At 39.2% G+C, this 11,747-nt stretch overlaps 1 protein-coding gene and 1 long non-coding RNA gene across 3 annotated transcripts; both read left to right on the top strand.

Moving 5' to 3' along the window:
- The first annotated feature begins 288 nt into the window (after positions 1-288).
- LOC141615066 (uncharacterized) lies at positions 289-1,564 on the top strand. 2 transcript variants are annotated; one of them, XR_012529593.1, is made up of 3 exons: positions 289-411; positions 511-552; positions 1,483-1,564. It is a non-coding gene; the product is annotated as an uncharacterized LOC141615066 (long non-coding RNA). The 2 variants fall into 2 exon arrangements; XR_012529594.1 differs by having other exon boundaries at positions 1,477-1,544.
- Positions 1,565-2,694: 1,130 nt separating this feature from the next.
- LOC141613932 (uncharacterized) lies at positions 2,695-8,584 on the top strand. The gene is made up of 6 exons (XM_074432672.1): positions 2,695-2,863; positions 3,029-3,903; positions 4,800-4,913; positions 6,582-6,769; positions 8,307-8,382; positions 8,474-8,584. The coding sequence occupies exons 1-6, from the start codon at positions 2,695-2,697 to the stop codon at positions 8,582-8,584; spliced, it is 1,533 nt and encodes a 510-aa protein (XP_074288773.1).
- Positions 8,585-11,747: the final 3,163 nt, after the last annotated feature.

Genomic DNA, 11,747 nt, shown 5'->3' with positions numbered 1-11,747 from the left:
TCCCTCTATTTCTTGTCATTTCGTCTTCCTTTTCTTTCTTCACAATTCTGATAACTCCATTTTCATCATTACCAATTAAGTCCATCCCAACAAACGCCATTTTCATCACAACAAATTAATACAAATTAATACCAAGTCGCGTGCAAACTCGCCTGTCTCCATTTTTATAAGGTATTTTCTCCATTCCCTATTTAGTGATTTGTAGTTTGTTTTTTGTTAATTATTGCCTTTGTTAAACTATCATAAAAAGAGTTCATTTGATTTTTCAATCTGCAATTATGGGTTTGCTGATGTTTATTTGTTCAATTGTTAATTATGGTTGTGCAGAACAAATTCGAGGTCATTTTATAATTAACAATGGTTTTTGCCAAGAAAAATGCCAAGAAATCTTCCAAGAAATCTGAATCGAAGGTAAAAAATCTCGTCTTGTTGGTATAACTCTTACAGAATGATTTGTAACTTCAATTAAATATCTGTATAACTCTAATCCCAATTGTTGGTCATCTACAGATGGATGTTGTAGAAAGTATTGACACGGGAGTTGATATCCAGGTTAAAAGTTTTGATTTTGATTTATACGTTACTAGATGTCTAACTCTGCTTACTAGATGTATAACTTTATTACTCAATATGTATAACTCTGGTTCCTAGATGTATAACTCTGGTTCCTAGATGTCAAACTCTAATTATTATATGTATGACTATACTTCTAATTAGTTTCCATACATAGAGTTATACAATATATGCCTACAGTTATACAATTTATACCTGGAGTTATTCATTATACATTCTATGCTTACAGTTATACATTTTATGACCAGAGTTATACATTCTATGACTAGAGTTATACATTCTATTGCTAGAGTTATACATTCTATTACATGGCCAGAGTTATACATTCTATGACTAGAGTTATACATTTTATGGCCAGAGTTATACATTCTATTACATGGCCAGAGTTATACTTTCTATTGCTAGAGTTATACATTTTATCGCAATCATTTGTTGTATAACTCTGATTACATGTTGAATAACTTCTGCTGTCATAATGTATAACTGGAGTTATACAATGTATGGCCAGAGTTAGACATTCTATGCTTACAGTTATACATTTTATGGCCAGAGTTATACATTCTATGCTTACAGTTATACATTTTATGGCCAGAGTTATACATTTTAATACTAGAGTTATACATTTTAATAATAGAGTTATACATTCTATGCTTACAGTTATACATTTTATGGCCAGAGTTATACATTCTATGCCTAGAGTTATACATTCTATTGCTAGAGTTATACATTCTATTACATGGCTAGAGTTATACATTCTATGACTAGAGTTATACAATGTATGGCCAGAGTTAGACATTCTATGACTAGAGTTATACATTTTAATAATAGAGTTATACATTAATGGCTCAAGTTACACATATAATTTTACACATTATATAATCTGAATCCCTTTTTATTTGTCAGCTACAGATGGATGATGCACCAAGTACTGAGAAGGGAGCTGATTCCCAGGTTCAAAGTTTGAGCTTTTTATAACTGTTGTCATTTGTTGTATAACTCGATTACATTTTGAATAACTTTTGCTTTGTCAATGTATAACTCTTGATATTTTCTGATTAACTCTATTATCAGAATGTATAACTTCACTTATATTTTGTATAACTCTATTATCAGAATGTATAACTTTACTTATATTTTGTATAACTCTGACTATTTATTGTATTACTTTAATTCACAGTATGTCTATTTCTTTGTTCCAAATATCTATAATTGCAAGTACAAAGTGTGTATAATTTTGTGTGTTGTCTTTGCTTTTCCCAGGATGGTTGAGGCCAAGCCAAGGGTAAAGAGGGTGCATGAAATAACGGTTTCGTGTCGACCTCAAAGACTTGTTTCTCTCATTGAAAATCTTAATGAGGATCAGGTGTCCGCTGTTAAGAAAATTGGGTTTGGTGGCCTTTTGGAGCTCAAGATTAGGAGCTTCCCACTTGCACACGTCACTGTTCTTGGAATCCTTCTCTCGACAACTCATATGTGTTCGGGGCTTCGCGGAAGAAGGAGTTTATGATCGCAAGCATGACGTGCATGACTGTTTCTTGTTACCTTTAGGACCCAACCCTCTCCCTTTGGTGCCTGTGAGCACGCAGAAGGGGTCCACCGACCCCGAGAATAAGGAGCTGAAGGACAAATGGCGGGAAGCGTACGGGGTGGCCAAAGGGAATAGTGCTATACCCTTAGGGAAAGTTCACAAGCAACTTGTGGAGTACGAGGAGGCGGACGATCAATTTTGCCGGCTATTTGTGTTGTTCTCAGTATGTCTTCATTCCTCGCACCCACCCCAAACAAATGGGATAGATTGGAAGTCATTAAGGGTCAGTAGAAGATCCTAAAGCCATCCCGCATTTTGACCGGTGCTCTTATATTTTGGACATGACGGTGAAAGCGGGGTCGATCAGAAAAAGGGGGTAACAATGTTGAATGGGTGTATCCCCTTCCTCATGATAAGCTACTTTCAGCGATATGATTACAAGGGTAAGCCTTGTAATAGTGATCTTCCTTTGATTAAACATTGGGATGAAGCTTCGCTTGTAGAGAGGGTAAAATTTGAGGTGGGTCAAGGGGGATTGGGTACTTTAACCTTGTCTAAGACCAGGTATCCGAGGTGCCTTCAAGACCCCTCTTATGGAAGGAGTGTGGACAAGTATTAGCCCAGGCGCCCGCGTGAACCCAAAATATCACAAACAGCCCCACACCCCCTCAACCCCGCCCAACTTCGAGAAGAAGTTCATTCAGATAGAACTACCAGCAGGGGTCGAGGATGACCAGGAATTGAAAGCTAGGGTCATTCGATGTAAGTGCAAACTATTATATATTTCTGCAGATGGATTCTGTTTCAAATGAACGTACCCATATATTATAATATAACTAACTTACTGTACTTCTTGGATGCGGGGTACTCACGAGCTTTATCTCAAAATGCAAAGGAACGCTATTGTGTTCTATTCATGGTATGCAGATGCAACCGCACGGATCAAAGTCAGAACTAGTGATCCGACGGGCCTAAATGCTAGTCAGGCCTCTCAAGAATTCTTTGAGGGTGAAAAGATTCAAAAGTACGTCGCTGAAGCTGAACAGATTGCAGAAAGGCTGAAGGTTTCTGTGGGTAACGCCCCTGAATTTGGAGAGGTAGTTACTGAGCCTCCCAAAAAAACTGTCGGAATCGATGCATCTACGCGTCAAATCAGTGAAGTTCTTGAGAGTCTCGGCAATGATGGGGGTGGATGGGGTGGTAACCCCCGTGTTGAGCCGCGTCGAGAGTCCGTCAAAGCCGACACGCCAACGAAATCAATTGCAGTTTCGTGGTCAAAGCCGTTGTCACCTGCTAGCCCAGGGTTAGAGGATCAAGTTGTGTGCAGCCCCGTCCCAAGTGTCAGGCAACTGTTGTTGGAGTCGAGTTACACCGAGGAAGAAATTGACGAATGTATCGGACCGTCAAAGGACGATGAGGCTCGCCTCTGGACAGGTGATGAGGGGCATGAGCACGTTCATGAGGACGGATTGAATGAAAATGCTGAAAATGTTGGAAGATTGGCAGACACTGACCATGAAAGAGCAGCAGACATTGTAGGCCAAGCTGACGGACGGTCAGAGAATGCTGAATCTCGGCCCGTGGTAGGTGATGCGGTGCATGAGCAAGTTCATGGGGAGGGATTGCCAGAAATTGTTGAACGATTGTCAGACAATCAACCGTCAGATATGGTGATGGAAAAATCTACGGTCCCAGAATTGGGTTTGGACACACAAGAATTGATGGAGTGTCTGTTTTCTACTGCTGAAATGAAGGAAGCTGCACGTGGAAATCCAGCGTACGGGAGTGGTTCTGGTGGCGAGGTAAGTTTGTTAATTTGCGACAAATACTTTTTATACAATCGTTTTTTTTTTTTGTTTATTGGTCGTGTATAACTCTATGTTGATCAAGTATAACCTTGTTGAAACTTATGTTGAAGCCTTGTAAATGTAGTGCCACTGCAACGGCCGGTTGGTACAACTCTTAACCAGTATATGACTACAGTTATACAGTATATGACTAGAGTTATACAATATATGCTTTGGAGTTATACATTAGATAGCTGGAGGTATATCTAGAGTTATACAGTATATTTATACATTATAGTGTATACAGTTATACATTTTATGGTCAGAGTTATACATTCTATGCTTACAGTTATACATTTTATGGCCAGAGTTATACGTTTGGTGTTTAATTTTGTTATTTTTCATTCATGCCTACAGTTATACAGTATATGACTAGAGTTATACAATATATGCTTTGGAGTTATACAATATATGCTTTGGAGTTATACAATATATACAGTATATGACTAGAGTTATACATTATAGTGTATACAGTTATACATTTTATGGTCAGAGTTATACATTCTATGCTTACGATTATACATTTTATGGCCAGAGTTATACGTTTGGTGTTTAATTTTGTTATTTTTCATTCATGCCTACGATTATACGATCTATGACTAGAGTTATACAATATATGCTTTGGTATATGACTACGATTATACAAAGATATGACTAGAGTTATACAATATATGCTTTTGAGTTATACATTAGATAGCTGGAGGTATATCTAGAGTTATACAAAGATAGTTATACAATATAGTGTATACGATTATACATTTTATGGCCGTTTATACATTCTATGCTTACAGTTATACATTTTATGGCCAGAGTTATACGTTTGGTGTTTAATTTTGTTATTTTTCATTCAGGCCACTGTTAAAAAGGATGTAATTGAGAATGTTGAACAACATTCTAACAATGGGGGTGGGAATGTAGATGTTGTCGGCCGTGCGGAGATCACCCTGGGGATCCTTCAACGGAATGTCTTTGGAAATGAAATCCCTCTGACTTTCATGAGCACGGCAGATTTGAATGAGGCATTTGCCGGGGTTGAGGAGCGAACGATTGGTGCTGCCAAAGAAGGTTTGGTAGTTGAAATTAGAGATGCTAGGGTTGAGCCTGTTGCGCCACTCCCACCCCCTATTTATGTGCCGCGATGTGACATGATCCACCATCCGTTCTTACTGCATTCAACTGCCCCCCCTCCGTGTATGGACATTGTACCGAGAACCTAGGTTGTTCTCGGGATTGCGGGCACCCGATCCCGACCAAAGACGTATGCTCACAAAGGGGTTGCGATTTAACAAGGAACGTTTCAGGACGGTGTTCGGGGTGAGGAAGGATGTAATGGATTATGTCTTTGATGAATTCCACGACCACAAAAAATCGTAAGTAAAATATAAGTTTTACCTATATTTCAATACGACACCAAACAGCCATGAATGCATTCCCTTGCTGCGTGTCTCAATTTTGCTAATCCTTTGTAGGGAACAATTGGTCACATATCCCTGTCCAAACCGCATAACGCGTATTGATCTCCGATCGTTGATGCCCGGAAACAGTTAGGGAAATGTCATCGATCACTTTGTCTGTACTACTCAATCAGCCTACGCACGCGAACACCGCAAAAGCTTTCCACTTCGCGCTGTTTCTTTGGCCTATCTCACGCTGTAAGTGTGCTCGAACTTCGCAAGTTATTTTGTGACAAATCATACGTAACTTATGATACAAGCCGCCAACCCCGTCTATCATTTTTATAGGCCCTAGCAATTGAAATTTGGCAAGGCAGGAAGAAAAACTTGGTTGTTGATCATTCTGAAGGCTTTTGTTACTCGTGGGACACGTGGCAAGAGTCGTGTACTAGTCCATTCCAACTGGACTCCGATATGGTGAGCTCAGATATCAATATAGAGACATTTACATACTGGAAGGGAGCTTTATTTTCGTAGAGTTTAACAGTATATGCTTAGAGTTGTACAATATATGCTTTAGAGTTAGGCATGGAGTTTTACCTAGAGTAATACCTGGAGTTATACACTACACTGTATATGCTTACAGTTATAGATTTTAGGGCTAGAGTTATACATCCTATGACAAGAGTTATACAGTATATAACTTTAGCTTTCAGAATTATACATAATGTACAACTGCAAGAATATACTGTATAACTCTGGAAATTGAATGTACAACTCTACACATATAATGTACAACTCTGGGCACAGACTGTATAAACCCAACTACGCACAATATGTATGCCTCTAATCTGCTAATTATGTTTTATAACTCTTAGATTTTTGGTGCATGTTTGTAGGTTTTCGTCCCGGTAAGCACTGGCGATGAAGATCATTACTCTTGCATTTGCATAAATTTCCGCTCTCAGCAGATCGAGTATCTTGATAACCGTTCTTATGAGGACGATCTTCTGAAATTACCATACGGAGGGATTGCGCGTATTACTGTAAGACTTATAAAACTGGTGACTAGATTAATTATCAGCTCCATTTGATTTGTTAATACGTCTTTCCCTTTTAAACGCCTTGCCTAACTTCCGCCAGGCTGATGCAATGGGAAAGTATATGGTCTACAAAGGGCTCGACAAAGGCAAGAAAGTTGAAGGGTTCCCTTTTGTCAACATCAAATTCAACTGGCAGGGAGCAGGACATAGTGTCAATGACTCGTGGTCTGCATGCGTCATGGTTCATATGTTCTTTGTACATCGTGGAGAGCCATTCGATTGTACCCTAGGGACTAAGGAAAGCAATGATCTTATGCGAGCGGAAATTGCTGCAACCCTTGTCCTCGGTGACATTAACGAGGACAGGGAAGATGTGTTATCCGGGTAACACTTTTAAGGAGCTTAAAGACCGTGAATTGGAGGAGGTGCGTGATAAACGAGAGGACACCGGCAACACAAGTGGAAGGAAGAGAGGTGTTGGAAACGCCGGAGAGAACAGATTCTGCGAAACGACCTTGCTCTAAGGTCGGTTCAACCTTCCGACTCCACCTTCCAAAGTAGCCCTGGGCCGGACGCCGTCTAGTCGGGCCCTCTCAACTGTTAATAGCCGCTCCCGGGGTAAGGGCGATGGCCTTGGTTGCACCAAATATTGCGGGGTACCGGACGCAAACCTTGCCGTGGTCGCCAAAATGTCAAGATGAACAAGGCATTAACTAGGGATATCCCGGTGTATCGCAAACAAGTGGTTGATTACGTTTTCCTTGATGACTACAAATTTCCAAATGAGTAAGTTGTCTAAAATCCTAATGTTTTATCATATTAAGCTATATCAATATAGACACATTTCCATACTTTGAATTCTACCTTTTTTGTATAACTCTGGTTCCTAGATGTATAACTCTGGTTCCTAGATGTCAAACTCTAATTGTTATACATTTTATGGCCAGAGTTATACATTCTATACAATTAGTTTCCATACATAGAGTTATACAATATATGCCCACGATTATACAATTTATACCGAGTAATTCATTATACATTCTATGCTTACGATTATACATTTTATGGCCAGAGTTATACATTCTATGACTAGAGTTATACATTACATGGCCAGAGTTATACTTTCTATTGCTAGAGTTATACATTTTTGTGCGTACGATTATACATAATATGCTCGTAGTTGTACAATTTATAATTTGGAGTCATACGTTTCATCGGTGAACTTATGCAGCCATTTTAATAGCAGTTACTTTCCCATTTAGTATACGTCATAGCCTGATTAACACCTTCTGTCTGCACTACAGTGAACCACTTGTGAGTTACGGCCGGCACGGAACAATTAATAGGTTGCAAATGTTGTCTATGCTCCCTGAGACACCAATGGATGAAAAAGTTATTGAGTGTTGGTCCTTGTTGCTTAATCGATTGGAGGCAGAGGATTGCGCGATGTTTCGTTCGTCTTTCTTCGGTATCCGTCATATGGTATGGTCCTAATCAATCCTTTACTATGTTATAAGAGTTGCACATACCCTCTTAAAAACTTTCACAGTGGTAAGTAAGTATAAAGTTATACATACCCTCCCTGGAGTTAAACATTTTGTTTTGAGAAGTTATTAACAACCAAGATATACTTAGGCATTCTTCATTTTGTCTTTGTAAGAGTTCTTTGTGAAACTCCAATGCACAACCCCTATAACTCCACCGGTATCCTCATTCATATACTGCTACTTGAACAGGATATAATCTTGAGCCTTGTTCGAAACCCTGTCCAACAAACACCGGACACCGAGATGTTGTACCATACGTGGGACATCTTCCGAACCGACTGTGGCAATGATTTCAGCGTGAAGGCTGATTTAATCTTTGTACCCATTAAGATTGAAGCGCATTATGCATGTGTGTGTATCAACTTTAATTCTAGGACGATTGATCTCCTGGACAGTAAGTACTATTCAAGTCCGCGGCAATCGGAGATATGCAAAGCATGTCACGTCATTGTAAGTGGAATTAAATTGTAATTATGTTCAACTAAAAAGCGTTATAGGGGCTTTCACAAATCTCACTTTTTGACGTTCTTGTCTCTGCCAGGCGAGCTTCATGAGCGACTACTTGGAGGCTAGGGACGACGCGAAGAGCAGAGCGAAAGACATACCGTCGTTCCGCCCGACAGATCCAGGTTTGCCTGGCATCCGCAAATGATAAACGACACCGAGTCTGGGTTGTTCTGCATGATGCACATGTTAATGTACGAGGGTGAAAGTTTTGTTCACGTTGATCTCGAGAGGAAGGTGAATCGTCGATATTTGGTGATCCAGTTGGCAGCGACGCTTCTCCTAGCTGACATGAACATCATCGGGGAAGGAGTTCTGACCAAGGTCAATGGTTTCATTGGCGATAAATTACAGATTCTGAAGGTAGTAGAAAACAGGACGGAAAGCGGCGCGGAGAGGAGATAAAAACCCTGCGAAAAATAGAATGGATCCCTTTGATTCTCGTATTCTCTTTTTTGGAACTCTAGAATGTTGTCAAGAAACTCCTTAACAACTTAGACAACTTGTTGGAATAGATTGTTACTACATCATCTTGGTTAGTCATAAATAAAATCCAAGTTTTACGAGATAAGTGTTAGAGTTATACACTCGTGGAGTAAAGTTATACAAATTATGTGCGGAGTTATACAACATTGATTAGACAACCAAGAGTTATACAAAAAACATCAAGAGTTATACAAACGTGTACAAGAGTTATACAACATATGACTCATAGTTATTTAAAGGCAAATTTTATTAGCCAATTATGAGTTTTGCAAAAAATAACAAGAGTTATACAAATTTTGAACAAGAGTTATACACTCTGTGAAGTACATTTATCCATGTATGGGTAAGAGTTGTACTTAAAGCCACTTTGAATTATAATTCCTTCTTAAAGCCACTTTTAAATATTGAATATGTTGCCATGAACAGAAGTCATCAAAATAATGTCATAGAGTTGTACAACATTAGCTTCAAATTTCACACACCATATTACTGAAGTTATACAATCTGGAAGGTGCAATCACCATCAAAATAGACAAAAGCTAGCTATTAAATACCCGTTCCGTCTCACCGATTTTTACCTTTTAAAGAAAAAAAGATTGTAAATAATTTGTTGAGACGGGGGTATTTTTCTACTACCTACTACTACAACATGTTAAGTTTCTCTATCCTTCTTCTTCGTCGTCTTCGTCTTCTTCTTCTTCTTCTTCTTCTTCTTCTTCTTCTTCCTCTTCCTCTTCTTCTTCTTCTACTCCTTCAGATGCTGGTGAAGACTGTGGATGCTCAGAGAATGGGTTAGGACAGTTCCGTTTATCGTGGTGTGCCATTTGTTTACAGTTATTACACATGCGCTTTGGCTTAGAAGCCAAGGCAATGGCTTTAGCCTTAGCTGACACCATTCTTTTACCACTGCCTTTGTTTTTCGATTGTTTTGGTGGAAGTATTGTTACCTCGTCACTGGCGGGGCAACCAATTCAAGGATTTGCTCAAATTCCTGTTGCTTTGTTAAATCCTTCTTGTACGGTAAAAGTTTCTCCTTGAACTCTCTAATTAACGAGCTTAAGTTCACAACTTCAGTCTCACTCGCGCCACGAAGTAAACCAATGGTTGAATGAACTTCTGACCACAACTTCACCATCGCAACTTCTTTTGCATCAGCGCTACTATTTGTTTCCATTTGTACACCATCACATTCTCGATAATCAAAGTGCAATGCATCCTTTTTCCATCTTGTAGAAACGTAATCAATTGGAATTGTCTTCATGCCGTTAGCCGACAAAATCCGGACTATATGTCGGCACGAAAATCCCATCCTTTCAAACATCATACAGTTTTGCACTTTGTGTAGCCTGTGTCCCTGTAATCCAATTAAATTATGCAGTTAGTAGTCTTATACATATAATAATAAGAGTTAAACATTATCACGCAGAGTTATACATATGGCAACAAGAGTTATACGTTACAAAGCTACGATTATTCAAACTAAATTCAGAGTTATACTACAAATAGCTGCAGTTCAGTGAAAAATTGAATAAGTTCTAATGTTATTCTGAAAGTAGATTTATACATATGGCAACAAGAGTTATACATTCTGAAAGCTAAAGTTATTCAAAATGTAATCAGAGTTATACTACAAATGACAACAGTTCATTGAAAAATTGAATTTCTAATGTTATTCTGAAGGTAGAGTTATACATATGGCAACAAGAGTTATACATTCTGCAAGTAGAGTTATGCATATAATAAGAAAAGTTATACATTCAGAAAACTTAAGTTATTCAACATGTCAGATTTTATACAGCTGATAACTGCAGTTCACTGAACAATTGTATAACTTCTATGTTCAGACAATGTAACTTTGGTACTATATCTAGCAACTTCAGCCAACTACTACATAAAGTTGATGCCAAAATGTTGTTACCTGGGTTGTACTCTACGTTGAAACTTTTCTTTCTGATTGAATCCTTTACGACAGTCACTTCAACTCCATCGACTTCAGCATAGCCGACACTCTTACATGTATCGGTTGAGCAAATGACCTCTAGTTGGAATTCCTTGAAAACCTCACGGGTATAAACATCCGACGCATTTTCCTCTATGGGTAAATGCGTCCCCATTGCCGGTGTTGAGTGTCGGTTTTCATGGTCAAGTCTCTTCTGCGTATGCCGTTGATGGTCCATAGCGCTTTCAAAACGCATCCAAAACTCCACTAACGTACCTGACTTCTGCTCGAACTTCTTAAAAAAACTATTAGTGCTCTCTGATCTCTGGGTTGTCCTCATTACACCACCCATGTTCAAGTCCCTGCAATGTGCCATCACCCATTGGCTCCTTTTATCGTACGCTTCTGTAAACCAGTCTTCGTTCACAAGACCATGCGCTTCCATTATTTCTGCCCACCTAGCGTCAAAGTCGTGCCTTCGATGTTGTCGTCCCATATAATGTTGTTCAATTTCTGAATGAACTCCTTATAATCCTCCCTTGTCACCCCGACCTTTGATGGCACCTTGTTCATTATATGCCACATGCAAAATCGGTGGCGTGCGATCTTGAAAGCAAGGGGTACGGCCTTAATAATGCCCGGACAACGATCCGTGATAATGTACTTGGGTTCCTTTCCTCCCATGGCATTCAGAAACCTGTTGAAAACCCACTGGAAGGATTCATGGTCTTCATGGGCAATCAATGCCCCACAGATGTCACGACCGCTTATGGTGATCTATGCCAGTGAATGGCGTGAAAATCATATCGTACTTGTTTGTTGAGTACGTTGGGTCGTATGACACTGCATCTCCAAAAACGGAGTAGTTCCTTCTAGCGGTTCTGTC

Source organism: Silene latifolia, chromosome 11, assembly GCF_048544455.1.
Source record: "Silene latifolia isolate original U9 population chromosome 11, ASM4854445v1, whole genome shotgun sequence".
Taxonomy (NCBI): domain Eukaryota; kingdom Viridiplantae; phylum Streptophyta; class Magnoliopsida; order Caryophyllales; family Caryophyllaceae; genus Silene; species Silene latifolia.
Note: the sequence above shows the minus strand (reverse complement) of the source record. Positions and strands in the feature narration are given on the sequence as shown.